Consider the following 26,415-nt stretch of genomic DNA (forward strand, 5'->3'; position numbering starts at 1 on the left):
GCGGCACACAACTTCCGGCTTTGCAGCGTTCGCGCCTTTTCCCGCCTCAGCCCCACCCTCATGGCGAGTGCCGGTGTCAGCGGCGACCCTCGACCTCTGACCCCTCAGGCCGTACGTGACCTGCGGGAACCCCGAGCGGCGGCCGAGGCCTTGTCCCCGTTTGGGAGCGGGGGAGATCCCGGTTGAGGGGGGTGGGGGGACCCTGTGATGTCCTGCAGCCTGAAGGGGGCTGGGGTTGGGGGGGCTGTTGTGCCTTCGGGGCTTCCCCGGTGCCAGGGAGGTGTTTGGGGGCCCAGTGCCGGGGGGAGGAGGGTTGTGCCAGAGGGAGGCACTGGTACCCGGGGATGTCAGGGTGCTATGCGGGTCCTGAGGCCATTTGGGAGAGGGGGGATTCTGGGAGGATCCGGTGTCCAAGGTGTATTTTGTGGGGACTTCAGGTGTCCTATTCTGTGGGAGGGGATTTTAGGAGAGGTTGGTCTGGTGCAGTCACCAGGCTGAGTTTGGGGATGCCCTGGGTTTCAAGGAGAAAGGGAGGAACGGGGGCTGAGGGGATGCAGTGTGCAGAAGGAGGGTCAGACCCAGACATGGTTTGTATTTTGGGGGTGGGGAAGATTTTCAGGGGGACTGTTGTGTCTTGGGGTGACGGTGATGGCCAGGTGGGAGCTAGGGTCCTTAATTCACCAATTTATTTTTCAGATCCTTCGTTAGACCCCCATGTCCCACACCATGTTTTCAGAGCAGGCAGCCCCCACGGCGCAGGGGCTGCTGGCCCCCCCCTCGGCCGAGCCCCCCACCTTCCCCCGGGTGCCTGTGTCAGGCTATTCTGACTGCTCACAGCCCTTCCAGCTGGGCGAGCGCAGCTTCTCCCGGCAGTACGCCCATATCTACGCCGTGCGCCTCGCCGGGATGCGGCCGGGCCTGGAGCAGCGTGCACGGAGCCGATGGGGTGAGCCCGGGGGGAGCCCTCTGTTTGTCAGAGCCCTGCCCCAGGAAAAACACTGAGGGGCTGGAGTGTGTCCAGGGGTAGGGACAAAGCTGGGGAATGGGCTGGAGCACCAGGAGTGGCTGGGGGGGCTCAGGCTGGAGAGAAGGAGGTTTAGAGGGGACCTTCTCGCTCGCCACAATTTCCTGGCAGGAGGGTGCAGCCAGCAGGGGGTCAGGCTCTGCTCCAGGGAAGCAAGGGATAGGACAAGAGGACACAACCTCAAGTTGCACCAGGAGAGGTTCAGATTGGATATTGGGAAAATTCCTTCATGGAAAGGGCACAGACTGCTCAGGGCAGTGCTAGAGTCCCCACCCCTGTGGGGAAATAACAGTTGTGTGGATGTGGCACTTGGGAACATAGGTTAGTGGTGGCCTTGGCAACAAACATCTGTGGAGCTGCCTTTAGATTTTATATCCATGTTTGACCAGATATATATCTGGGGTCCAGAAGTGAGTTAGTGTTCTCGTTCTCAGGCTGGATGTAATGTACCCTGCAGGCATCCCTGGGGTCAAGATCCATCCTTGTTGGGGGGCAGTCCATCCCTGCCAGGCTGGGATCCACCCACAACCTTCCTGCAACCTGAGCAGCTCCAGTGTAGCCAGTTCTGCCAGTCTCCAGTGACATTTTACACCCTTGACAGGATGTGCAGCACAGCCCAGCTGATGCAGTTTAGCCCCCCAGCTCTGGGATGCACAGCAATGGTGGGATAATCCATTTGCAGCTGGATTATGTGGTAATCCTGCTGCAGCTCCCACCTGGAGTTCTGACCTTGGGACAAACTGCATTTCCCATCACAGATAGAAGGGGGGGTGTGGGCAGGGAGAACACAATTGTCACATCACTTTTAGGAGCAGGAGTTGAGTGTGAGGTTTGTCAGGGTGGGGCTAGGGAAGGAAGGGTAGTAGAAAGAAGTGGGGTACAGGAGGGTGCAGGAGGGTGCAGGGGTGTGAGAGGTGCTGGGGGGGTTGTTTCCTGGCCAGGGGGTTGTGGTTCTGTGGGTGGGACACTCAGAGTTTCCATCCGCAGCATGAAGCAATGCTGGTGCTGCTGAGGCTCTGCCCCCCCAAACTGGGCACAGCCTGTGATCGAATTTCCTTTGGCTTTGCCCTTCTATGGGCAAAAACCCCTTCAGTGGAAGCTTTTTGGGCTGGATGCCTGCTCTTGTGCTCTTCCCAGCCCCGTGGGCTGTGTGGAAGCAAAGCCAGTGCTGGTCCCATGGCAGATGTCATTCCTTGGTTGTCCACCCTGAACTTTGCCAAGTGTGACAGGACCCAGTGGTTTGTAAAGCTCCACCTCCTGGAGTCCTGGGATGGGACCAGATTTAGGGGTTTGTCTCCCAGCAGGAAGCGCCTGCAGGCAAAAATCTGAAGAGCACAGCCCCCTCCCCCCCAAACACACATTCTGGGGAGTTTGAGCCAAAAATAAGAAACTTCAACAGGATTGTTTTTGTTCTGACTCATAGTGTTTGCATTCCTGAGCTCGGGAATCCATGTTTCCAGTGTGGGATGCCAGGGATGGCAGTGGGGTGCTCTCCTTGAGACAAGAGTTGTGTTCAGCAGCACATGATGAGCAAAGTGAGATTTTTGGGAGGAGAAATGTCACCCAGAAAGGACAAGGAGCTGGCCCAGGCAGTGTTGTTTTGGGAGAGGAGACCAGGAGCAGGTTCCTTCCTCTTCTCTGGCATCTGAGGCTCAGGATGGACTTAACAGGCTGGTTTGAATGGGGAATGGCAATCTCACAGCCACATTTGGGATGTGAAGATGCACACTGAATGGGGCTGGAGCACCTCTGGGTCCCCAGGGTTGTGGGGTAAGAAATTTTTGGCTCACCTTGTGGTGAGGGAGACTTTTGCTTCTCAGCTACAAAGTGAATGCAGCTGGGGCTGTGATGCTTCTTTCAGCTCCTGAGGTTCTCCCAGCCTGTATCCCCCGTGGATCCCCTGAAGCCCAGGGACCTGTCAGCGTGTCAGGATCTTCTCTGAATGTAATGGGTATTCTGAATTCCACAGGGATCTGGGGCAGAGGATCTGACCCTGGCAGAGGTCAGGTTTGGAGGTGTTGAGTGATCTGTCAGCTCTGAGTAGGAGGTTTGGGCCATCCCCTGGGTGAAGAGCAGGAACAGCAGCCCCCCATGCCCAAGGGCAGGAGTGTTGCATCCTGGACCCTTCCTGGGCAGAGCTGTTACTGGGAGCTAAACACAGCACCATGACCCAGCTTTCCCCCCAGCACAGAGGAAATGCCTGAAGGCTTGCAGGCTCTGGAATGCTCCTCAGCCCCATCTGGCCCACACATGTCTGTTGGGCACCGTGCCTCAAGGAAAAGCAGGAGGCTTCCCAACATTCCCCACCACCTCTTGCTGGCCTCAACACTGGGGCCCTTCAGCTGCTCCCACCAGCCCTGCACTGTGCCTGCCACCACCCCGAGGCCACTGACCCATGTCTGTCCACAGGGAATGACATTGCACTGCGGAAACTCTCAGAGCTGCAGGCAGGAGAGAAGTGCTGCGTGGTGGGGACGCTCTTCAAGGCCATGGAGCTCCAGCCCTCCATCCTGCAGGAGATCAGTGAGGAGGTAATGGGCTCACCACCTCCTCCTCCTCTGCACAGTTTAGGGGGTTGTGCCAGCACACTTCAGAGCTCAGCTGGGTTTCCGTGGCTTCCCTGTGCTTGTTGTGGCCAGGGCACTGGCAGGGATTTGAGCAGGATGGCCTGTGCCCAGCCTGTCCCTGGATGCCACCTTGGTGCCAGCATATGTGTGTGTGTGTGTTTGTGTTCCTTATGAAATCATGGAAACATGGAATGGGTTGGGTTGGAAGAAACCTTAAAACTCATCCATGGGCTGGGATACCTTCCAGTAGCCCAGGTTGCTCCAAGCCCTATCCAGCCTGGCCTTGAACAGTTTCAGGGATCCAGAGGCAGCCACAGCTTCTCTGGGCAACCTGTGCCAGGGCCTCACCACCATCACAGGGTATTCCTTCCCCATATCAAATCTAAACCCACCCTTTTTCCATCTGTCCCTCCCCCCTGCTTGCCCCCACTTGCTCAGTGATGCTTTTCCAGCGCTCAGTCGAACTGGCCCATACGGGGAGTTCCAGCTGCCGGGGACCCCAGCTGGGCTGTTGGCTGTACTGGTGATGGGGGTCTGGGGTTGGGAAAGGTCCTTGGGGCCTGCTGGTCCTTGCTGAGGCTGTCAGAGCTGTCCCTGTGCTCTCACAGCACAACCTGGTGCCTCAGCCACCCCTGCCCAAGTACATCCAGCCCTCTGACGAGCTGATCCTGGAGGATGAGCTGCAGCGGATCAAGCTGGAAGGAGCCATTGATGTGCAGAGGCTGGTGACAGGTAAGGGACAGTGGTGGCTCTGTGGTGGCACCCACCCTGCAGGTGCTGGCCAGGGTTGACCACCTGCTCTGCCGTAGGGACCATCTTGGCTGTGTATGGCTCTGAGCAGGACGATGGCAGATTCCTGGTGGAGGATCACTGCTTCACCGACTTGCCGCCACCACTGCCCTGGAACGGGCCCAGCTCTGACCGGTGAGTCAGCAGCAGCAGGACTGGGGCTGGCAGTGTGTCTCTGCTGTGTCCCTGAGCCCCTTGTCCCAAGAGGACTGGCAGGGGGTCTGGGCCCTCTGCCCCAGCTCTCTGAAGCCGTTAAGTTTGGGAGCGTGGCACACTGCCCGAGCCTCTCCATCCATCCAGGTTTGTGCTGCTGGCCTCAGGACTGGGGCTGGGCAGTGTGAGTGGGGAGGCCCTGCTGAGCACTCAGCTACTGGTGGATGTGGTGACGGGGCAACTGGGTGCAGAGGGCGAGCAGAGCTGTGCTGCTCACATCACCCGTGTCATTCTGGCTGGGAATCTGCTGAGCCAGAACACACAGAGCCGAGACACCATCAACAAGGTACAGCAAGGAGGGAGCTGCAGCCTCGTGGTGCTCCTGGGGCACTGGGAGGGTGTGGAGAGGGGGAAGAGGGGGTGCAGGGTTGTCCCTCACTGTCTTCCCGCTCACCTAGGCCAAGTACTTGACCAAGAAGACCCAGGCTGCAAGTGTGGAGGCTGTGAAGATGCTGGATGAGATCCTGCTGCAGCTCTGTGTGAGTGCTCAGGGTTGGCCAGGGAATCAGGTTCCTTTTAGTTCCTGACATGGGGTAGCAGTCTGGAGTGCAGGGTGGCAAAACCCCCTTCCCCAGCACCCAATTTCCCTTTGAGCACCCGATATGGGGAGGTAGATTACAGCCCAGCTCCAGATCCTTCTCCTGGGATCTGGCCTCCTTGGTGGAGCCAAGTGCGGTGTCCTGGGAAGAAGGAGCAGCAGTGACACCAGCGCTTTGCTCTGAGCCCCCTTGGGGGGCACTTTGGCCACCCAGTTGGTCCCTGTTCTACCCACAGAGCTCCGTGCCTGTGGACGTGATGCCCGGCGAGTTTGACCCCACCAACTACACGCTGCCTCAGCAGCCCCTGCACCGCTGCATGCTGCCCCTGGCCGGTGCCTACGCCACTCTGCACCTCGTCACCAACCCCTACCAGGCCAACCTGGACGGTGTCAGGTAAACAAACCTGGTGCTCTGGTGACTGTCAGTGGTGTGGGACCATGGGACATGTCCCAACATGCCCAGCATCTAAAGCTCTCCTTCTTTCCCCCATGATGTAGGTTTCTGGGGACGTCAGGACAAAACATCAGTGATATCTTCAAATACAGCAGCATGGATGACTACCTGGAGATCCTGGAGTGGACACTGCTGGCAGGACACATCAGCCCCACGGCCCCAGACACCCTCGGTATGGTGAGGGCTGGGAGGTTGTTGAATGGGGGGCTTTGCCAGGGGCTCCCCCCTAATTCCCGTCTTCCCCAGGCTGTTACCCGTTCTACAAATCTGACCCATTTATCCTCACCGAGTGCCCTCACGTCTACTTCTGCGGCAATGCGCCCCACTTCCAGTCCAAGCTGCTCCAAGGTGGGTCTCACAGCACACCCAGATCATCGTGGGGGCTGGAAACCCGCACTGGGGGCTGCTGGGGGGCTCCTCTGCCTGACACACACTTGTGTTTGCAGGGAAGGAGGGGCAGCGGGTGCTGCTGGTGACAGTGCCGGACTTCAGTGCCACGCAGACTGCCTGCCTCGTCAACCTGCGCAACCTCACCTGCCAGCCCATCACCTTCTCCAGCTTTGGAGCTGACAGTGAGGATGGGGACATGGAAGTTGGACACTGACCATAGGGAGGGCACAGACTCCAGAAGCCCCCACCCCTCAAGGGGTCCTGGCAGCCCACTGCTTTTGTCTGTCCTCTGGGAGGGTGACAGAGCTGGGTGGGGAAGCACTGGAGGGACAAGATGTTTGTACCAATATAACTTGATTTATTTGTGTAACAAAAACTATATGGAGGGGAGAAAGGCTGTGCCTGCCTCCATGGGCCCTGCCCAGGAGAGCAGTACCAACCCTGCCATCCCACTGGGACATGGACAGTGGGCTGGCACTGCCCAGCTCTGAGGGATGGGTAGCACGTCCCTGACAGCACCCAGCCGTTGGCAATGCTGTCCACAAGCCTTGGAAGCAGCAAGGTGAGGGGCTGGAGCCCTCCTGGAACAGCTGCCTGGGCTCATGGAAGACGTTGGAAGTGGATGCCGAAGCGTCCGACCGTGGCTTGAAGCAGAGTGAGGGGTCAAGTGTTCCTAATCCCCAAAGTTCACGGTGTAGGTTTCGGCTGTGGTGAGGGGCTGCGCTGTCCCCGTGTGCAACTCCCAGCCCTCCGTCTCCGTCACCAGCTCGGTGACCACCTCTGTCTCAGTGTCCATCTCCCAGGTGCCAGCAGTGGGTGGCTCCTGGCTCCAGGGTGTGTAGGCTGTGCTGCTGAAGGGGAAGGGCAGGGCCGTGGTGGACGGTGGGGCTGTGGGGCTGCTGCTGGCCATGGTGGCATTGAGGCGCCGCAGCCGCATCTGCTCCCGCAGCCGCATGCGGTGCCGCAGCCGCATCTGTAGGCGCAGGCGCTCACGGGGCGTCATGGGCCGGCCTGGCACCACACGGCGGATTGGCCGGTTCCCGTTCATGGCCATGATCTCCCGGATACGCTTCCAGTTGGAGCGGGACAGGACAAAGTTGCACTGGGTGGCCCCGATGTCGTAGAGGACGTGGCAAGTCTTGACGCTGGGGTTGTAACCCTCGGCCCGTGCTGACACGCGGTACTCGCCCGGGTTCAGGATGCGCCAGTAGTCCCCGCCGCTGGCTGCGGATACAGGGGGCAGCAGGGTGGGGTGGGGGTGGCATGGTGCTGCCAGTACCCTGCCAGCACCTCACAGTACCTACCTGTCCTTACGTTGTGGTTGATGCCACCCACCACAATGGTGGCATTGGCAATGGGCTCTCCCTGCTGGTCTGTCACTACACCCTTGATTCCCCGGTGGATCTGGGTGAGGAAAAGGGATGAGCGGAGCTGTGTGGGACAGGTGGGGCAGCTGGGCCACGTCCCAGCACACACCTGCTCCATGAAGGTGAGCAGAGACTCCTTGTTGTTCTCCCATTCCTGCTGCAGCTCAGTCTCATGGGGAAACTTGTCACAGCCCAGGTAAATGGAGAGCTCCAGGCAGTTGGTGTGCAGGTAGCTGAAGTCATTCATACCTGCAAGAGCACAGACATGCCCAGCCAGCCACTTGCTCGCTTGCCAGTGGCCAGGTTATGGGGCAGCCACACCACTGGCCCCAACTTACTGCCAGCCCGGGGGTGCCACTTGGCACCCTGCACGATGCCCATGGCATCGGTTACATCCTGTGCATGGCAGCCTCCACGGAAGGTCTCGGTCATGGTGAGGTGTGCCGAGGCGTAGGAGATGGCAAGCCAGCGGAACACAGCGTGGTCGGGTGTCTCCTGCAGCTCAGGGCGCTCATCCTCATAGTCCAGTGGACGAGGGGCAGCTGCTGGTGTTGGGGGGCTGGGCCGGGCTGTGTCGAAGGGGAAGGACACCAGCTTCTCCCCACCCTGCAGGTTGGCTCCCAGTACAAAGGGGTTCTTGTCCATCCATGCTATGACAGCCCGTGTCTCCACTGCCACCTGTGAGGCAGGCACGGGCAATGAGGTGTCACCCCCTGCCACCCTCTCCCCATCCCTGTGCCCTGCGCCACACTCACCGCCGCATCCTCGGACAGGTAGTGCTCCGGGACAGGGATGTGATGGTTGGGGAACTGGTGGGGCACCAGCCGCCTCTCCTCAGCTGCCCACAGTGCTGAGGCCAGGTCAGGGAAGTTCTCAAAGAGGTCAAAGCCTTCCTCTGTCCAATGGCCCAGTGCCCAGTTGCCCAGTTCAGAGCCCTGTGGGCATCCCAGGATACTGCTGAGTCTTGGGCGCCTGCATCCCACCACCCATGTCCCATCCCACCGCTCCAGGTCCCATCCCCTTCACTGACACATCTCGGGTGCCCAGCTTGGAGCCCTGTGGCCAGTCCAGGGCAGTAGTGAGCTGTAAGGGGGGTCTGCATCCTACTGCCCCACAGCCCATCCCAGCACCCCACATCCCACCCCACTGCTCCACTGTCCTGTCACACCCCGCTGCCCCCTCACCGCCTCATGGGCCAGCTCGTAGCCGTCAGGGTTGAGGGACGGGACGAGGTGGATGCGGGTGTCGGTGACCAGGCCCCGCACGCGGGGATTCCCGTCCTGGTACTCCTTGCACAGGAACTGCATCAGCAGCAGCAGCAGCTCCCGGCCCAGTGCCTCGTTCCCGTGCAGCCCCGCCGTGTACCGGAACTCGGGCTCACCTGCCAGCAGGGGCCAAGGAGGGTCAGCAAACACCTGGGACCATGGCTGGGGGCCACCAGTCCCTCACACCTCCCTCACCCGTCTCATGCTCGCCCGGGTTGTCGGAGACCTCCATGGCGTAGATCTTCAGCCCCCGTGAGCTCTTGCCTATGTTGTAGATGCGGGTGATGGTGGGACACTCCTCATTCACCACCTTCATCAGCTGCAGGGTGGGGAGAGATGGGGGCAGTGCTTGGGGGGCATGAGCCCACACCCTGCGGGGCATGCCACACCTATGGAGGATCCCACCCCATGAAGATGTCCTCCACCACGGAAGTGCCCACAACCACAGAGAATGCCATGCCCCAAAGATGTGCCCACCACTACAGGGGTGTCCCCTCCTCATGGAGGATCCCATCCCACGGATGATCCCACAACCATGGGTGTTCCAACCCCACAGAGGATCCCATTCAATGGATTTGTTCACAGAGTACTCCATCCCCTACAGAGTATCCCACCCCCCACCAGATCTGCCCCCCCAGCAGGACTCACCTGCCTCATGTCCTTGTAGGAGTGGTGTCGGAAGTCCAGGTTGTCCGTGGAGGTCACCTCGTTCTGCTGGGTGTAGTAGCTGCTGACAGCTGAGGACAAGGACACAGCAGCAGGGAATTGCTGGAGTGATCCCACCCCCCGTGCCCCCCAGGGTGCTTTGGTGAGGGGCCGACAGCTTTGGGGTGACTGTTACCAGAGAGGGGGCACCCCAGGACCTCAAGGCGCAGGCAGAGGCTCCCATTCCAGCGCTGGGGGTAGATGCGGATATACCGGGCCACCACTGGCTCAGGGAACTCGCTCAGCACTGGCGTGTCCTTGTCCACGTTGCCATAAAACATCTGCCAAGGAGGGAGAGATGTACCCAAGAGGGTCCCCCCATTGTTCCCACGTCACCCGCCCAGAACAGGTCCCCACCATCTCCTCGTAGCCATTGCTGTACATCACCCAGTGTTGGCTGTCGTTGCTGAAGCCCACGTAAAAGCTGGTGACAAAGTCATCACTGTGGGAGGACAGGGACAGGTTGAGACAGGGGTCCCCGTGCTGCTCCCCTACCCCACGCCCCCGGCTCCACCCCATATCCCCATACTGGATCTGAGAGTCGCGACCCTGGGTGACGACACCAGTGAACATGGTGATGCGGCGGGTGTCCACCTCGAGCCAGTGTGCCCGGCTGTCGTCCTCAGCACACCATGCCCCATCAAAGAAATCGTCCTCGTTGGTGCCTGCCTGGGGAGCAGTGAGTGACACGTGGGTGGAGGTGTCACCGTGACCCGTGGGGTGGCTGCTGGGGGTGACCCTCACCTGCATGTTGAGGCGGCCACGCTGGGCACCCAGCCCATGACGCAGCATGGAGGAGGCCAGGATCTGGTCATCCTCAATGCGGTGGGACTCCAGCCCGATTGGGGGACACCCTGGAGACGGCAAGGGGTAGGGGGTGATGGGCTTCCACCCCCAGCATGGTGTCCCTGTCACCCCAGGAATGGGGATGCTCACTTTTCTTCTCTGCTGGAGGGGTCCATTCCTCCTCATCTGGATCCCCCTTCTTTCCTCCTGATTTTTTGGGTTTTCCTGGGAAAGGAAAAGGCACAGTGAGGGGGGCAGGGACAGGGACAGGTGTGAGGGTACAGGAATGGGGACTGGCACCCACCTTTGCGGTCCTGGCCCTTCTCCTCCACCCAGCGCTCCTCTTCCTCCTCCTCCTCCTCTTTCTTGGGCTTCACTGTTGGTGAGGTGATACCCACCCCAGGGACATGACACCAGTACCAGGAATGTGCCACCCACCCCAAGAACGTGCCACTGAGCTAGGGGCATGACACCCACCCCGGGAACATGCCACCTCCCAGGGGATGTGACACTTGCCATGCAGACATGTCACTCACCCCAGAGACATGCCTCTCACTCCAGGGATGTGCCACCATCCCTGAAGACATGACACCCACCCTGGTGATGTGCCACCCACCGTGGGGATTTGACACCCACCATGGGAATGGAACACAGCCCAGGGACACGCCATCCTCCCTGGGGCTTTGCCATCGACCCTGGGGCACACCTGCCCACCATGGAAACATGCACCCCCACTCCCGCTGGGCCCTGCCCACCCTGCCCAGCCTTCTCCACCCCTTCTCACAGGGTCTGATTTTCTCCTTGTCCGTCTCCATCCTGTCCTCTTTGTCCGGGTGTTCATGGGTCTTCGTCGGGGGGGGCAGCCCGTAGGTCCCTGTAGGGCACAGAGTGGGGCTGGGACAACCTTCTGGAGATGGGAAGGGCAGGGATTGTTGGGGTGCTGGGGTGCCTCATCCTTCCTGGTTCATCACTCACAGTCATCGTAGTCAGGTGGCTCGAAGCCCTCGCCATAGTCCCCTTCAGTCACCGGGCCAGGCAGGGGGGGCTGCGGGAGGGGCTGCGGGGGGGGCTCTGGCTCTGCTTGGGGGAGGGGGAGGCAATGAGGGTCCCCATGTCCCTACAGGGTGCCCTCTGTCCCCTATGGGGTCAGCATGCCCCTCTGGAAGCCTTTTGGGTTCCCATGTACCACGAGGTCCCCATGTCCCTCTGTATCCCACTGGGATGCCCATGTCCCCAGAGATCCCCACACCTCCAGTGTTCCTGCAAGAGTCCTCCGTGCTCCAATGGGAACTCCATTTTGCTACAGGGTTCTCCATGCCCCCACAGGGTCCCCATGTCCCTGCAGGGCTCTCTGTGTCCCTACAGGACCCCTCTATATCCCCAGAGGACCTCCTTGCCACCAAGAGATCTTCACACCCCTACAGGGTCTACGCACCCCTTATGCTGTCCCCATGTTCACCCCAGCTTCAGGCTGCCCCAAAATGCTGCTTCCCTGGATTCCCAAGGCTGGGGACTGTCCCCCTACCTCACCCTGAGCGGTGCCAGCCCCCCATGTCCCCATCCTCCCACGTACCTGTCTCCTTGGGCTGGGGCCAGACCCGGTCAGGTCTCCTCCTGCCTGGGGGCTTGGGGGGCTTCTGCTGCCGCCGGATGTACTCGACTGGGGACACAGAGGGTGGCACTAGTTTTGTGGTGAGAGGCAGGGGGGGGCACGCCCTCCATCCCTCCCTGCAGGCCAGGGGCCCCGGTGGCCCCCCGCCTACGGCCCAGCACCGTACAATCCTCGTAGTCCTCCCGCTCCAGCTGCTCGTTGTAGTCCAGAGTCGGGGGTTCTGGCTCCTCAGGGACCTCTGCAGAGAAGGGACACACAGAAAAGGGGCACAGGTTGCCACTGAGGTGCAGGCAGGGGACAACAGGGAGGGAGGTGGCACTGGAGAATAGGAAGGAGGCCCTGAGGTAAGGGTGACAGCCCTGGGGCATACAGGAGGTGACACCTGGGAGGAGGGAATTAGCCCAGAGTGCAGGGAAGTGACACCAGGGAGGAAGGAGGTGGCCCTGGTGTGCAAGGTGATGGCACTGAGATGCAGGGAGATGGTGCTGGGACACAAGAAGGTGACACAGGGGTGCAGAAAGGTGACATTTGGAGACAGGGAAGTGGTCCCAAAACACGAGAAGACAGTGCCAGGGTGCAGAGGGGTGGCCCTGGCCTGCAGAGGAGCATCCTCATGACACAGGGTGGTGACCCTTGGGAAAAGGCACTCACCTGGCTGCGGCTGAGGGTTCCAGTCCTCCCAGCGCTCATTTAGTGACTCTTCTCGCTCTCCTGGGGACAGAGACAGAGCAAGGGACTGCTGTGGCCTCCCAAGGCCCCTGTCCTGGCCTCCCCTAGCCCCACAGTGGGAAGAAAATCCCATGGGAAAGAAAGTGGGGAGACAGAGAAGAAAGGGGACAAAGCGCAGCCAGCTGTAGGGTGCTGCCAGGGCAGCTGAGAACAGTGTGAGGTGATGCTCTGCTGGGCTGAGGCCTCCCATCCCAACCCCACTAATGGCAAGATGAGTGTCCCCAGAACTCACCTCGGACACCTCCATCCTCCTCCTCCTCCTCCTTGTTGTGCAAAGGCTCCAGGAACCTGTGTGTCCTTTCATCCTCTTTGCCCTGTGAGGGCTGCAGGGTACTGGGGAGTTCAGGGGAGGGGCTTGCTGGCACTGGTGGCTTCTTGCCAGATGGCTTGGTGGCCTTGGGTGGCTTCTCCTTGGGCTTCTTGGAGCCTTTTGGGGTTTTTTCAGAGGCTTTTGGAGGTTTTTCAGAGCCTTTTGGTGGGTTTTCAGAGCCTTTTGGTGGCTTCTCCTTGGATTTCTTGGGGGGTTTGTTCTTGCCCCGGTCTTTGTCCTTAACCTTGTCCTTATCCTTCTTGGGGCCTCGGGGTCTCTCCTTGGGCTTCTTGGGGTTTTTTTCCTTTTTCCCCTTCCTGGGTCTCTCAGGCTCCACCAGCGACCCCGGAGAGCCTGAGGGGACAGAAGCGGAGGGGCAGCCACGCCGAGGCAGGGGGAGCGTGGCGGGGCCGGGTTGGGGGGTCCCCCCCATCCCACCCCTGCCATTCCCCGTGGGATCCTGGTGCCGAACACTCACCGGTGCCGGTGCCGATGCTGAGGTCGGCGCCGAAGCCCAGCTCAGTACCGTCCCCGTCCCGGTCGCCGTCCCGGTCCCCGCCGTCCCCGGGTTCAAGGAAGCCCCGCAAAAACTCCTCGATCTCGGCGTCGGTGAGCGCGGGGGGGCCCGGGGCTGCCCCCGGTGCCGGTACCGGCAGCAGCGGCAGCAGCGCGGCCGTCAGCAGGAGGCAGGAGCGGGGCGGCCCCGCCGGGACCATCGCGCTCCGCACCGGCCCCGCTCCCCGAGAGCCCCGGGAGCCCCGGGCGGGCGGGCGGGGGGCGGTGCTGCGGCCGGGGGCGGGATCCGCTCGGCACCGAGGTGGTACCGGCGCTTAACGGGACCGGGCTGCCACTGAATGGGACCGGCACCGGCACCGGGACTGGCACCGGGACTGGCACCGGGACCGGCACCGGGACTGCTGCTGAGCCCACACTGGCGCCGTGCGGGGCCGGGGTTACAGGGGCTGGTGCTGCATCAGCGCTTGCCCGGCGTGGGGATGGGCGCGACAGTGGCACCGGCCCTGTGTCACCACGCCAGCCCCACTGTGACGGCCCGGCCCCGGCGCTTGCACCGGGTCCGGAGCTGCGCCCGCAGCAGTGGCACCGACACCGCGCTCCCGGGTCACGGCACACGCCTGTACCCCCGTACCCCTATACCCCCGTACCCCTATACCCCCGTACTCCTGTACCCCCGTACCCCCGCGGGTGCGGCACACGCCGGCACAGAGCTTCACACACCGGCCCTGCGCTTGCACGGGGACCGGGCACACACCCACTGCGTCCGTGACACTGCAGGCACAGCACACGGGAAGCACAGCACCCGGAGCAGGGCACGGACACGCTGCTCGAGCTAGGACACGGAATGTGAGACATGCACAGCACATGGAACACGCACCGCACACACAGAACACACACACGGGTCACACACTGCACACGGACACACAACACCTGATACACACACACTGCACACAGACCTGGCACACACAGAACACACCTGAAACACACACAGAACACACCTGATACACACACACTGCACATGGACCTGACACACACAGAACACACATGGGTCACACACTGCACACAGACCTGGCACACACAGAACACACATGGCACACGTGAGAGGCTGCACACAGACCTGGCACACACAGAACACACATGGCACACGTGAGAGGCTGCACACGTGTGGCAGTGCCTTGGGCTGCACACGAAGGAAGCACACGCAGAGGATGCAGTGCATGTGCTCACACTGCACACACATTACACATACGTGACCCCCCCCCCCAAAAAAGCCCCCCTGCTTGCAGGGTTGAGGTTCAGGCTGGGGTGTGCATGCCCAGGGTGCTCCCTGGGGCGCTGGGGGGTGCACGGGGTGTCCCCCACCCGCCCGGGCCCCGCAGGCTCCCCGGGCCGAAGCGGTGGCAGGGCCACGTGGCAGCTCAGGCCGCCAGCGATCGTCACAGGCGTGACCCCCCCTCGTCACACGCGTAGCCCCCCCAAGCGTGACTCACTGTCCAGAAATGCTGTGGCCTGCCGGGAGCTGGGGGCGCCACCTGCACCTCCCCGTGCAGCCCAGCGAGCCTTTGCTGCAGCCCCCAATGCACCCCATGCAGCCCCCAGGAACGGCCCCCCACTCCCACTCCCACTCCCACTCCAGCCTCCCCAGCCTGTTATGGCTCCCCCAGTACAGCCCTGAGTACAATACATATATTACAATACAATACTTCTTGCAGGACTAGCAGGGCACCTGCACCCTCCTCTCCACCTCTGGGTGAGTGCTGTCACCCACCACGAGGTGCAGGGCAATGGGTCCAACCTCTTCATGGTCTGTTTGCCCCTGCCTGTGCCAGCCCATCATCCCAACTCCTCTGCCCACCCCATGCTTGTCTCCATCCCCATCCCTACACCATCCCAAGCCCGTGCCATCCCCACAAGCCACTGTCCCCCCACACTGCTGCTGCAGCTTTGGCACCTTCCTGCATGTGGCTGTGCCACCCCGTGCCCACCCCGTGCCCACCCCGTGCCCACACGTCCTGCACCCCGGTCCTGGTGAATAAAGGGATGTGCCATGTCCTGATAGGTGCGGTGCCAGCCCTGGGGATGGGGAGGTGTGAGGGGACTCAGACAGGACAGGGCAATGCCAGTGCAGGGGATGAAGCGTCTCCAGCACCCTGGTGTGATGCCACCCCACGTGGCACACGGCAGGGCCACCTGTGTCACCCGGTCTCTGTCCCATGGCCACATGATGTCCCCAGGTCCTTGTGTGAGCACCTGAGCCCTGTGTTAGGGAAGGGTGGGAGATGGCCTGTGGCACCCATCTGGCTGCCACCATGGGTCCCCCATGTCCCCAGATCCCTCATGTTCCCACCCCCTCCTTGGCCCCTGTTCACAACAACCTGGTGTGATAACACGTCTGACATTATGGACACCAAACCCCTGGCATTCCTCTTCAATTCCCACCAGGATCCTGCTACATCCATCACCAAAGAAAAGCCCTTTTATTGTAGCTGGGGAGGGCCCGGGGGGAGGGACTCAGAGAAGCCACCATGTCCCCCAGCACCTGAAGGAGGGGTGGGTGAGCTGGGACCCCCCAAAGCCCCAACCCTTCCTCTCCTTCTATTCCTGAAGTGACACCAGGGCGGGAAACTGTATGGGGGAAGGGCTGGGCTGGGCTTTTCCTTGTTCACAGTGAGTTTGGGGGGCTGGGGAGGGGGGTCCCACACGCTTGGCCAGGCTGGATCTGCGCTGCAGGGGAGGTTATTCACTCCCAATTCAAATCCCCGGAGCATGTTTGGGGTGAGAGAAGGGAACAGCGGGGAGGAAAACACAGGATCACAGAGTGGTGAGCTCTGTGTGCTCAGGATGGTGGGGAACAGAGCCAGGATTCACATCTCCTGGTTATGTCAGACCCTGCAGGATTCCAAAAGGGTTCTGATGAGCTTTTCCGATGAAATAAAATTGGGAAAGTGGCTTCTCCAGCGTGGCTGCGGCAGGTCCAAGGTCACGGGGTGGGAGGGAGCACAGGGGGGAGATCATTTGTTCCCTGAAAATTCCTGTGAGGGATTTGTCACACCCTCCTTCCCACTCCAAAGCCAAGGGAGGGGGCGGAGAGCAGCACTGTGGGCTCAGGGTGGGATGGGACCCTTCCTTCACCCACTCAAGGGCAGCTATGGGGGACAGGGGAGCAGTGCCTGCGGGTCCCCACTGCCGAGGGGCTGGGGAATGGCATCTCACTGAGAGAGAGAGAGAGAAATAGAGAAGAAGAAAAAGCCACGTGTCGTTTGGAAGAATCAGGCAGGAGCTGAGTGGTCTTGGGGGTCTGGAGCCCCCCCACCAGCTCCCCTACTCTATCAGCTCCACGTAGTTGGCAGGGAACATCCCGAAGTGGCCGTCGGGGCCGTAGCCGCGCCACCAGCCCTCATCGATCATCTCGATGTTGGTGATGATGTTCTCAGGATCAAAGGAGATCTCGGTGTCATCAGCTGCAGGGGGACAGAGGGAGGGGGGTCAGATTACCCAGCTCGGGGGGTCCCAAGATAAGAGGGATGTCGAGCTGCTGGAACAAGTCCAGAGAAGGCCACGGAGGTGCTCGGAGGGCTGAGCCCCTCTGCTCTGGAGACAAGCTGGGAGAACTGTCCATGTCCAGTCTCTGAATGTCTCTGGAGCAGAGAAGGCTCCGGGGAGACCTCAGAGCCCCTTCCAGTGCCTAAAGGGGCTCCAAGAGAGCTGGAGAGAGACTGGGGACAAGGGTCTGGAGGGACAGGACAAGGGCAATGGCTCTGGGGGTCTCACCAGCCTGGTAGTCATAGAGTGCCCGTGCACAGAGCCCCTTCCCCGCCAGGTCCGCTGCCTCCTGGTACTCCACCCTGTAGTCGTATTTGGCATTGTCAACTTGTTCCTTCAGGAAGGAGAGGAGAGCAGGAATTACCAGGAGAACAGTGGGAGGAAAGAGAACAACGATGTCCAATACCCAGAAATGTCCATCAGCCCCCAAGGCTCGGAGACCTGTGTGCTGGAAGTTCTGGAAGAAAACATGAGCTCCAGGGAATCTGTGCCATGTGTCTGCCACAGGAGCAAACTAGTTCTTGGCCAAAGAGCCAAGGTGTACTCCTTGGCTGACTCCTCTGGAATCCTTTGGAACCCGCTGGACACTTCCAGACAAACTCCAGAATGAGAAAATGTTTGGAATGCTGATGGTTAGGTGAGCACAAAAGAAATCCAAGGGGCCCCACAACTCTGAGGGCAGCATGGCAGCACAGCACAGCCCTGCAATGAGCCACTGGAGAATCCTGGACTGCACCAGGAACAGCTGGAATTGCAACTCCACCGGGTCCAGATGTGCAGAGAAGCAGGAGAAAGAGAAGGGGCTTTGGGAGAGGCTGGTGGGTCCTCTCCCCTCCCTGGTTCTGGGGTGTGGCACTGACAACAGCTGGAGCTGGGCTGCAGGATGGGTGCCGGGGGCTCAGCACCAGTGTCTCCTGGTACTGGGAGCATTGGGAAGAGACACAGTAGCACCCCTTTGCCACATGGCTGTATCCCGAGGACACCTGAGCTCTGGGGTTTTGCTGTTTCCTGCGATTTTAGCTCAGAAAAGTGTTCCAGGCTCATCCTAGGGATGAGCTCTTCCACGTGGATCCGGCCCTGATGGGGTCCCTGCCTCTCCAACTCACCTGGGGTGGCTCCTCATAGAGGGCCAAGGGCTCTGGAGGCTCCTCATACAGATTCTCTTCCATGTGGGACCCTGGGACACCAGAGTTGTATCCAGAGTCTCGTCCTGAGGAGAAACAAGGGATCTGTCACCACAGCCATGCCCTGGCTCCTGCTCCAAGCTGGGGTGACACCACATTCCTGCTCATGAGCTGGGTGTCATTCCTGGGGGATGGAGCAGGCAGGAAGCTTGGGATGGAGTGGGCAGGGGTTTAAGGGAGAAATGGAAAGGACAGAGGAGAGATGTAGCTCTGATAGGGAAGGGATAAAGACAGGGAAAGGATAAACTCGCTCAAGATGAAAAAATTCCCATGGAGGGGAAGGGCTGGAGCAGAGGTCCTGGCCAACAGCAGCATCTAGTGGTGACAGTGGCCATGGGACCTTGGAGCCCCAGCACATCCCTGGATCCCTGCCCAGGGCAGGGGAGGTAGAACAAGCTGGTTTGAGATCCTGCCCAAGCCAAACCAATCTGTCATTCCATGCTTCAGGGAAGGGCCAGCCCTCGGTGCCACCTACAGCACATGGGGAGAGCTCTGGGCACAGCCAGCCTTTCTCTGGAATTGCTTCCTCCCCATGACCACAGGGAAGTGCTTTGACAGGGACACCTCCCACTGCCCCAGGCTGTTCCAAGCCCTGCCCAACCTGGCCTTGGACACTTCAGGAGCCACAGCTCCTCTGGGCAGCCTCTACCAGGGCCTCCCCACCTTCCTAGGGTGCCTCTGGCCGTGGGAAGCCAGTCCCTCCTGTCACCCTGTGCCCGTGTACTTCACCTCAACAAGGGAACAACCCAGTCTAACTCTGGAGCAGGGAAACCCCTGCACAAGGGTGGAGCCACCTCGGCTGGGCCTTGGGGCATTTTGGAAAAGCCCAAGCCCCTGTGCCAGGTCTGGAGGAAGGCTGGGGGTGCATGGAGCCAAATTCCAGCCTGAATTTCAGCAGGAGACATCCTCATCCCCCAGGCACTGAGCCTTCGGCTAAAGACAAGCAAGAACCATCCTCATCCTCAACACTGAGCCCTGGCTGGAGACAAAGCCCAGGGGAAAACCAAATGGAATCTCCAAGCCCGGCCTCAAAATGCCAAATTTTGTGAGATCTAGTTGGAAAGAAGAGGAGAAAAGCTTTGGGGAGTGCAGGGAGCCAAGCACGTACCAGCTACAGGTAGCGGGGAGGCTGGCAGGGACCCCCAGACATCCCGGCTGGGGGAGGCAGGACTGGGCACAGAGTTCATCTCCTTCTGCAGGAATGGGCTGCGCAGCTTCCCTGCAAAAGGAGTTGAAGGGGCTGCAGGAGCCTGTCAGGCAAGGGGGTGCTCCCAGCCTGACTGTGCACCCACAGGTGCTGCTGGGTCAACCTCCCAGGCAGGATTTTCCAGCTCTAATCCTGGTTGTGGAAAACAAGTTTGGCAACTGGTTACAGCAGCAGCCAAGGGAAAATTAAAAAAAAAAAAAAGGGTTTTTGTGGAGGAGGAAGAGCTGGACAGCCCTGCCTCTGGCTCTCCATGGGGACTCTTAGAGCACCCTGAACTCAACAGATATCAGACTGGGAGGGGATGATGCAAACTGGTTTCTGCCAGTGTGTTTCCTGTGGCAGGAGGTAACTGCACTGGTATCTCTTCATCTCCACCTCCAAACCAAACAAAAGCTGAGCAGAATTCCCAGACAAGCCCTACTAGCACCAAGACTCCTGCCCACCCTTATCTCTGTGTCTGATCAATTCCAGGGCATTTATCTCCCTTTCCTCCATGAAAACCATCAAACCTTAATGAAATACCTCAGGAAGTCTCTCCCCATGATGTCCAACCATCAAAAAAGCCATTTTCCCAGCGTGGCATTCCCTCCTCTCCTACCCATGGCTTGCCTGCCCAAGGAAGCAGGGATTCATGCTCCTGTCACCAAGTGAAAGTGGTAATTCTGAACCAATTTAAGGTGCTTTGGAGGCGACAGGGAGGAGGAGGAGGTGGCAGGGGCAGTCACCCTGGGGTGTCACGTGCTCGTCACAGCTACTTCCTTAGCTACTCTCAGCTCTGGTTTGCAAACTTCCTGATTTCTGTCTGAGAGATCGGATCAGGCTCTTCTAACAGGGCAAGATTCTGCTTGGCTGGGGCAGTGCAAAAATCCAGGTGAAATTTCATTCAGTCAGGATAGGCTGCAATAGTGGTGTTCTCCTAGTCTTAACATATTGAACTATAATTAAAAAAAAAAACAAAAAAAACCCCAAAAAATCTTTAATGCTCAGAGGGGGAATCAGAGTATGGAAATCTGTTTTTGTGATTAAAACTTGTCTAGAGCCACACCCTGAAGAATGGCAGGAGCCAGGTGTGGGACACAGCACAGCAGTGTGGTGAGAGCAGCCTGCTGTCAGCTCACGCCCCACTGGGACCCCTCCAGGTGCAGAGAGACCCAGTGGGGGACTGGGACCCTCCCTGTGTCCCCAGGCCATACCTGGCTGTGCTGGCATCCCCGCATCCCCTGGCCCCGCTTTCTCCCTTTGCTTGAAGATGTCACGGGGGTTCACGGCTCTCTGCGCGATCAGCGTGGCAGCCTCCTGCCCGGGAGGGCACACAGCCCAGTCAAAGCCCTGAGCAGCCCAGGGGGCAGGGCCGAGGCAGCCCCCTTTCCCCAGGGGCTCGGGGTCCCAGTTCCTCACCTGGGCTTTCTCCACCGACTCGCTTCTCTTGACGCCCTTCTGCTGCCGCGCCTCCTCGGCCTGCTCCTTCTGCGGCACGGGAGTGGTCTGGGCAACCAGCCCAGTGGTCTGGGCAACCTCCTGCCCCCTCCTGCCCCCTCCTGCCCCCTCCTGCCCCCTCCTGCCCCCTCCTGCCCCCTCCTGCCCCCTCCTGCCCCCTCCTGCCCCCTCCTGCCCCCTCCTGCCCCCTCCTGCCCCCTCCTGCCCCCTCCTGCCCCACCCAGCTCCTTCCAGAACCATCTGCCCCCTTCAGCCCCCTCTGGACCCAAGGACCTGCCGTGGCAGTGGAGGGTGGATGAGGAGGAAACCCTGGATCTGGGAGGGGGATGTGGGAATTCCGGGCTAAGAACAGGAACTTGGTGTCACGGAATCGTGGATTTAGGTTGGAAAAACCCTCTGAGAGCATCAAGTCCAGTTGTTCCCCAGCACAGCCAAGGCCACCCATGTCCCCAAGCACCATTTCCACACAGCTGCTGAATCCTCCCAGGAATGGGGATGCCAGCACTGCCCTGGGCAGCTGTGCCAGAGCTGGATAACCCTTTCCATCAAGGAATTTTCCCAGTAATCAACTTAAACCTCCCCTGTTCAACTTGAGGCCATTTCCACTTGCCCTGTCCCAGGTCCCTGTCCCCTCCATCACGGGTAAACCTTGCCTGGGGCCAGCACCAGAGCTCACCCATTGCTGCTGCTCCCTGTCCCTGTTCTCAGCCTCCTGTTGCTGCTGGAGTCTCCTGTGGGAACAAATGTGTTAAAACTGAGGCCTAAAATTTGAGGCCTCACCCCATTATTCCAGTTCCCTGGGAACAGCACATAAAGGCCATCCTTCACTTTGGCCCTCACTTCCAGGTGCTACAGGTCACCCTTGAAGGGAGGAGCACGGTGAGAGGGGCAGGAGCTGCTCCAAACAGTGCTGTCATTCCAGGGAAATCTCTTCCTTAGGGATATGGACATGAGCAGCTTGATATGGGAGCTGGGCAGATTTCCCTGGAGTTGTCCCTGTGGGGCTTGGAGCTCCCTGCACCTCTGACACCACAAAAATTGAGGCCACGGGTGTCAAGCAAGAATTTGGGAAGCAAAAGGAGGAGTAGTCCTGGAGCAAGATCCCTGGGCAGGGAGACTCAGGGGTGATGCTGGACAAGCAGCCAAGCTCCTTGGGGGTTAGCCAGGGAGGTATTACCTCCACAGCCAGAGCAAGATGCCCTTATATCTGTTCTCTTAAAGGAGATTTCCTGGGACTGCAGCAATTCCAGCAGGGAGAAAAGCATGGACATGATCTACCACTTCCAAAGAAATAAACTTTGCTAGAGTGGGGGCAGCTCAGAGAGGGAGTGACAGGGCCACCCAGCACCAAAGGGCCCCCAGACAGCAGGATGGGCTCTAGGAGTCCTTCCCAAAACCCCACTCACTTCTGGGCTTCAATTTCACTGGATCTGGCTTTAAACATCTGCTCCCGCCCTGCTGCCTCCTGCAGCTCCCGCTCCCGCTGCTCCCGCTCCAGCCGCTGTCGCTCCTCCTCCGCCCTCCTCTTCTCCTCCAGCCGACGGTTCTCCTCATCCTTCTGAGGGGAGATGGGCACAGAGGCCTGGGTGTGCTGGGCTGAGGTGTGGGGGTCACACCTGTGACACACCTGTGACTGTCACAACCTGTGCCAGCGCTCGGAACCCCCCAGGGCACGCAGCAGGGGACAGGGCATACCCAAGGGCACACGATGGATCCTGGGGCTTGTGGTGGATCCCCTTATCCAGTCAGAAGGTTCCTATGTTATTGCTCAACCCCATAAAACCCAGCATGAAAGGGAAGGAAAAAGGGAGCAGCCCTCGGAGAGGTCAAAACCCAGTTTCCTCAACCATACGGGTTTTGCTGGGAGCTGGGTGCAGCCCAGCTCTCCCTCCTGAGCTCACCCCAGCAGCCCTGAGCAAAATTCAGATGAGATAAAGCAGCACCTTTTCCCCTTCCAGACTCAGCCCCTCCTCTCCGAGCACTGCAGGGCAGTAACTCTGCACTTCCCTGAGCTCTTGGTTCCAGGCAGGACTGCTCAGTTCCCAGACAGGGAATATGGAGAATAATTTCCATCTAAACCCAAACACTTTGTGCTCTGAGGCATGAGTTCACTCACCTCTGCTTTGGCCCAGAAATTATCCTTATTGACCCGTTTGATTTCAGACATCGCATTCGTCTTCTGGTACACAGAGCCCTGAGGAAGACACAGAGAAATCACCTTTTTTGTCAACAGTCAGCCCAAATCGGCACAGTCTGAGACTTCTCTTAGAAGTTCCCATAACCTGATGCTTTTCCCCACAATTTAAAGGCGAGCTGGGTGCACGTTGCCAAAACCAGGGAAGTGCTGGCCCTGGCACAGGCTGCTGTCCCCTCCCTTGAAGTGTCCCAGGCCAGGCTGGACAGGGCTTAGAGCACCCTGGAAGGTGTCGCTGCCCATGGCAGGGGTGGGACTGGATGGGCTTTAAGGTCCCTCCAATCCAGCCCCTGATTCCATGCTGCAAACCTGCCCTCTGCCATTCCCCCTTGTCCTGTTACTCCGTGCCCTGGTGCTCTCCAGCTCTCTCACAGCCCCTTTAGGCACTGGAAGGGGCTCTAAGTTCTCCCTGGAGCCTTCCCTTCTCCAGTCTGAACATTCCACAGACGTGTCAATGGCCATGCTGCTCTTCCATCAAGGGATGATAATGGTCCCAGACCTTCCCCCCACCCAGAGGCAGCCAAAAGCCCTCAGTGATTCAACTCACCACAGGAGCCTGGGGCCCTGAGTCCTGGAACTTGCTGCTCTCCTTGTGGAAGCTGTAGTTGGCCCCAGAGGCTTTGGCCACCTTCTCCATGATGAGTTCAGGCTCCACATCCTCCTCTGCCCGGGCATTGATGGTGACATGAGCCCCCTGAGAAGGAGGATCCAGGATAAGGGTGAGGGGGTCACTCTGGGAGCCCCCAAACCCACCACCCTGCCCCGGTGGGTCTTGTCTGTGCTCCCAGAGCTCCCAAGGAAGGGAAAAGGGTGCTGGTGAGAAGGAGAAAATATCCAGAGGGATTTTTTCAGCAAGCTGGTCTACTGGAAGATATCCCTGATCACGGCAGGGGAGTAGAACTGGATGGTCCAACCCAAACCATTCAGTGCTGAGGACAGGAGGAGGATCAGACCTTCAGGAAGTTGGCCACGGTGCTGACGTGGTTGGCGCAGGCTCCTTTCCGCACGTCATTGACACCTTCACCCGTCTGCAAGGAGACACCACCAGCACTGGCTCACCTGAGCCCCTCCAGGCTGCATTCATGGCAGCAGCACCTGCATCTGAGCCTGAGTCCCTCTCCAGCTCTCCTGGAGCCCCTCAAGGCACTGCAAGGGGCTCTGAGGTGTCTCTGGAGCCCTCTGTGCTCCAGGCTGGACACCCCCAGCTCTCCCAGCCGGGCTCCGTGGCAGAGGGGCTCCAGCTCCCTCCCAGTTAAGCCAAGCTCTGTCCCCACTCACCCAGTTGACAAGGACATATTTGGGCAGCCCAGAGTTGGGATCCTTCACGCGGCAGAAGCCGTACATCACCTTCCCACTGTTGAGCTCCTCCACCATCTCTTCCAGCCCCCCATCTGTCCCAGGAGGAAGGAGAGGGGGTGAGTCCAGCCCATTCTGTGCATGTGGTAGGACAGCCAAACCCACCCCAGCTCCGTATTCCCTGATTTTCCCCGTTAGATGTGGGGCTGTCACACCTCCTGAGTGTCTCAGACCCCTGTGTTTACTCTGTAAACACATAACCTGATCATTTATCATCCACGTGATTATTTGGGAGCCAAGCCCCAGCCTTTTCTCACCCACTCCCATCCCCAGCAGCCTTTATCACACAGTTTGTCTTCCTCAGGCCTTCACAAATCCCATATGGAAAGATCCTGGATCTGCAGCAAGGAGCTGCTCACACTCCCTAATCAATTAGAAGCTTTAATGAGAGCTGTCAGTTTTGCCCACAGGTTCCTGCACAAAACCACACTCAGGAACACCTCAGTGAGGGTGGGAATGCTGCTGAGAAGTGGTGGAGGAACTGGCTGAGCCTTGTTCCTGCTTTGCAAGATGGGAAGCAGAGAAGGAACCAAAAGAGTAACACGGGGCAAGGTCCTGCAAGTCCACCACGGGGAAACTCCTGCCTCAACACTTCCCTCCCTGTTACACCCACCCAGGGTGGTCTCAGTGCTGCTTTGAGGACTTGAGAGTGAACCCCAGAGGAAAAACCCCACACAGGGCTCAGCCAGGGGCAATGGAAAGCGGACAGCGTCGCTCCCACAACACCAATAAACTACCAGGAAAGGAGGAAAACCACCAAAAATGCACATTCTCATCTCAAAAATATTCTCTCAGACCACAATTCTTCCTGTGCTGGGTTGCCTGAGCCCTGAAAAGTGGGAAAAGAGCCACTGGTCCTTATCACTCCTGGCAGGAGTAACACAGACCAACACAGCTTGCTCTGCTCCGCAGCATCACCTGGATCATTTCCTCCTCCCTATTAAGTATTTATGTTTTGGCTCTAAATTTGGCTCCAAACCCGGCAGGGAAGTTGAAGGTTGGAAGTCTGAAGCTGTTTGGTGAGGGCTGGCACAGAGGGACGTGACAGGAATGCTGGGGGTAGCAGGGATCTGCAGGGAGCTCAGGGCACTCTGCAGCTCCACAAAACTCTCATTTGTGACTCAAAAAGAGTTTTTCTCAACAAAATTCCCTGGCTCCGTGGGCTCCACCAGACCCTGTGGAGCATCACAGAAACTTCCACAGAGCTCCACAGGCTGGGAAAAACACCTGGAAATTAAGGAAGGAGTTGGGGAGGGATGAGAGGATGCAAATTCCGAGCGCAGGGACACCAGCCTGGATGTGCTGCTTCCTGAAGGCTTCGGCTTTGCAGCCAGTAGTGCTTGGGTGGGAATCAGCAGTCAGATAAAACATAAATAGAAGAATTGCAGGAAGAAGGGAATTGGATGTGAGGGGCTTTAAGAGCATCGAGTAGGGAGCCCTGGCTGAGTGAGTGGCTTTGGAGCACCACGTGGTCCTGCCTAAATCTAGGATCCAAAATACTTCAGGGATGCAAAGAGCAGTCAGGATCCAAACTCTGGATCCTTTGGAAAGGAGAAAAATGAAAGGAAAGGAGAAGCAGAGCTGCCAGTGGGGCTCTGCTCCATATTCCTCACTCCGAAATCACATCGGACACCCCAACACAGCTCCCACCCTTGTCCCACCACCAAGGGCACTCCCCAAAACACTCTCAGGGATTAAAACCTCCCCAGCATCTCAGGCAGGTTCAGTGAGATGAGCCCTGGAAGCCCCCCAGACCCTGGAAGCCATGGAAACAGGGTGATGGTCCCCAAAATCCTCACCTCCGGAGCCAGCCACCCGTAGATCATTGCTGTTGCCTTCATAGGTGAACAGAGCCCTAAAATTAAGGCAGAAATGGTATTTTTAGCCAGCACAGTGCTCATCTGGGGTGTTCATACACCCCTGACACCTTCTGAAGTGCAGAGCCCCACAGGGACCTGCCAGCCCACAGCCCAGGGAATTACTGATCCCCCCAGACACCCCCTGATCCTCTCATACAGCCCACCCCCTCATCACCCCCCTGCCTCCCCATCCATCCCACACCCCTGACTCCCTCTATACACCCCACATCCCCCCAAACACCCCCACACGTTCCCCCAAGCCACTGGCCCAGCCGGAAATGTTTTCCCAGGCCCTCCACCCGCACCCATCTCTGTTTCACCCGCACCCCTCCATCCCCTGCCCACCCCCTCGGATTCCCCCTACACTCCC

The 26,415-nt window shown here is 59.3% G+C and overlaps 3 protein-coding genes across 7 annotated transcripts; 1 reads left to right on the forward strand and 2 right to left on the reverse strand.

The window, feature by feature from the left end:
* The first annotated feature begins 6 nt into the window (after positions 1–6).
* POLD2 (DNA polymerase delta 2, accessory subunit) lies at positions 7–6,354 on the forward strand. 2 transcript variants are annotated; one of them, XM_015648741.2, is made up of 12 exons: positions 7–111; positions 697–946; positions 2,886–2,975; positions 3,434–3,555; positions 4,200–4,323; positions 4,401–4,515; positions 4,681–4,879; positions 4,992–5,072; positions 5,368–5,525; positions 5,630–5,757; positions 5,832–5,933; positions 6,032–6,354. In XM_015648741.2, exons 2-12 carry the CDS (start codon positions 715–717, stop codon positions 6,187–6,189), a joined length of 1,509 nt encoding a protein of 502 aa, XP_015504227.1. In that variant the 5' UTR covers positions 7–111; positions 697–714; the 3' UTR covers positions 6,190–6,354. The 2 variants fall into 2 exon arrangements, with proteins under 2 accessions (XP_015504227.1, XP_015504228.1); XM_015648742.2 differs by lacking the exon at positions 2,886–2,975.
* AEBP1 (AE binding protein 1) lies at positions 6,313–13,504 on the reverse strand. Its single transcript, XM_015648733.3, has 21 exons — positions 13,228–13,504; positions 12,672–13,103; positions 12,362–12,421; positions 11,877–11,948; positions 11,672–11,758; positions 11,074–11,175; positions 10,883–10,972; positions 10,403–10,474; positions 10,249–10,323; positions 10,057–10,166; positions 9,842–9,981; positions 9,670–9,754; positions 9,449–9,593; positions 9,256–9,344; positions 8,803–8,926; positions 8,527–8,723; positions 8,098–8,277; positions 7,681–8,020; positions 7,452–7,591; positions 7,280–7,379; positions 6,313–7,199 (listed from the first exon to the last, which is right to left on the reverse strand). The coding sequence occupies exons 1-21, from the start codon at positions 13,463–13,465 to the stop codon at positions 6,649–6,651; spliced, it is 3,429 nt and encodes a 1,142-aa protein (XP_015504219.1). The 5' UTR covers positions 13,466–13,504; the 3' UTR covers positions 6,313–6,648.
* Positions 13,505–15,723: 2,219 nt separating this feature from the next.
* On the reverse strand, positions 15,724–26,081 carry DBNL (drebrin like). 4 transcript variants are annotated; one of them, XM_015648748.1, is made up of 13 exons: positions 25,986–26,081; positions 24,109–24,221; positions 23,784–23,858; positions 23,378–23,524; positions 22,753–22,830; positions 22,043–22,194; positions 21,313–21,367; positions 20,598–20,666; positions 20,393–20,495; positions 19,101–19,211; positions 17,915–18,018; positions 17,037–17,142; positions 15,724–16,726 (listed from the first exon to the last, which is right to left on the reverse strand). In XM_015648748.1, exons 2-13 carry the CDS (start codon positions 24,202–24,204, stop codon positions 16,587–16,589), a joined length of 1,236 nt encoding a protein of 411 aa, XP_015504234.1. In that variant the 5' UTR covers positions 24,205–24,221; positions 25,986–26,081; the 3' UTR covers positions 15,724–16,586. The 4 variants fall into 4 exon arrangements, with proteins under 4 accessions (XP_015504234.1, XP_015504233.1, XP_015504236.1 ...); XM_015648747.1 differs by having other exon boundaries at positions 20,598–20,684; XM_015648750.1 differs by lacking the exon at positions 19,101–19,211.
* Positions 26,082–26,415: the final 334 nt, after the last annotated feature.

Source organism: Parus major, chromosome 22, assembly GCF_001522545.3.
Source record: "Parus major isolate Abel chromosome 22, Parus_major1.1, whole genome shotgun sequence".
NCBI lineage: Eukaryota > Metazoa > Chordata > Aves > Passeriformes > Paridae > Parus > Parus major.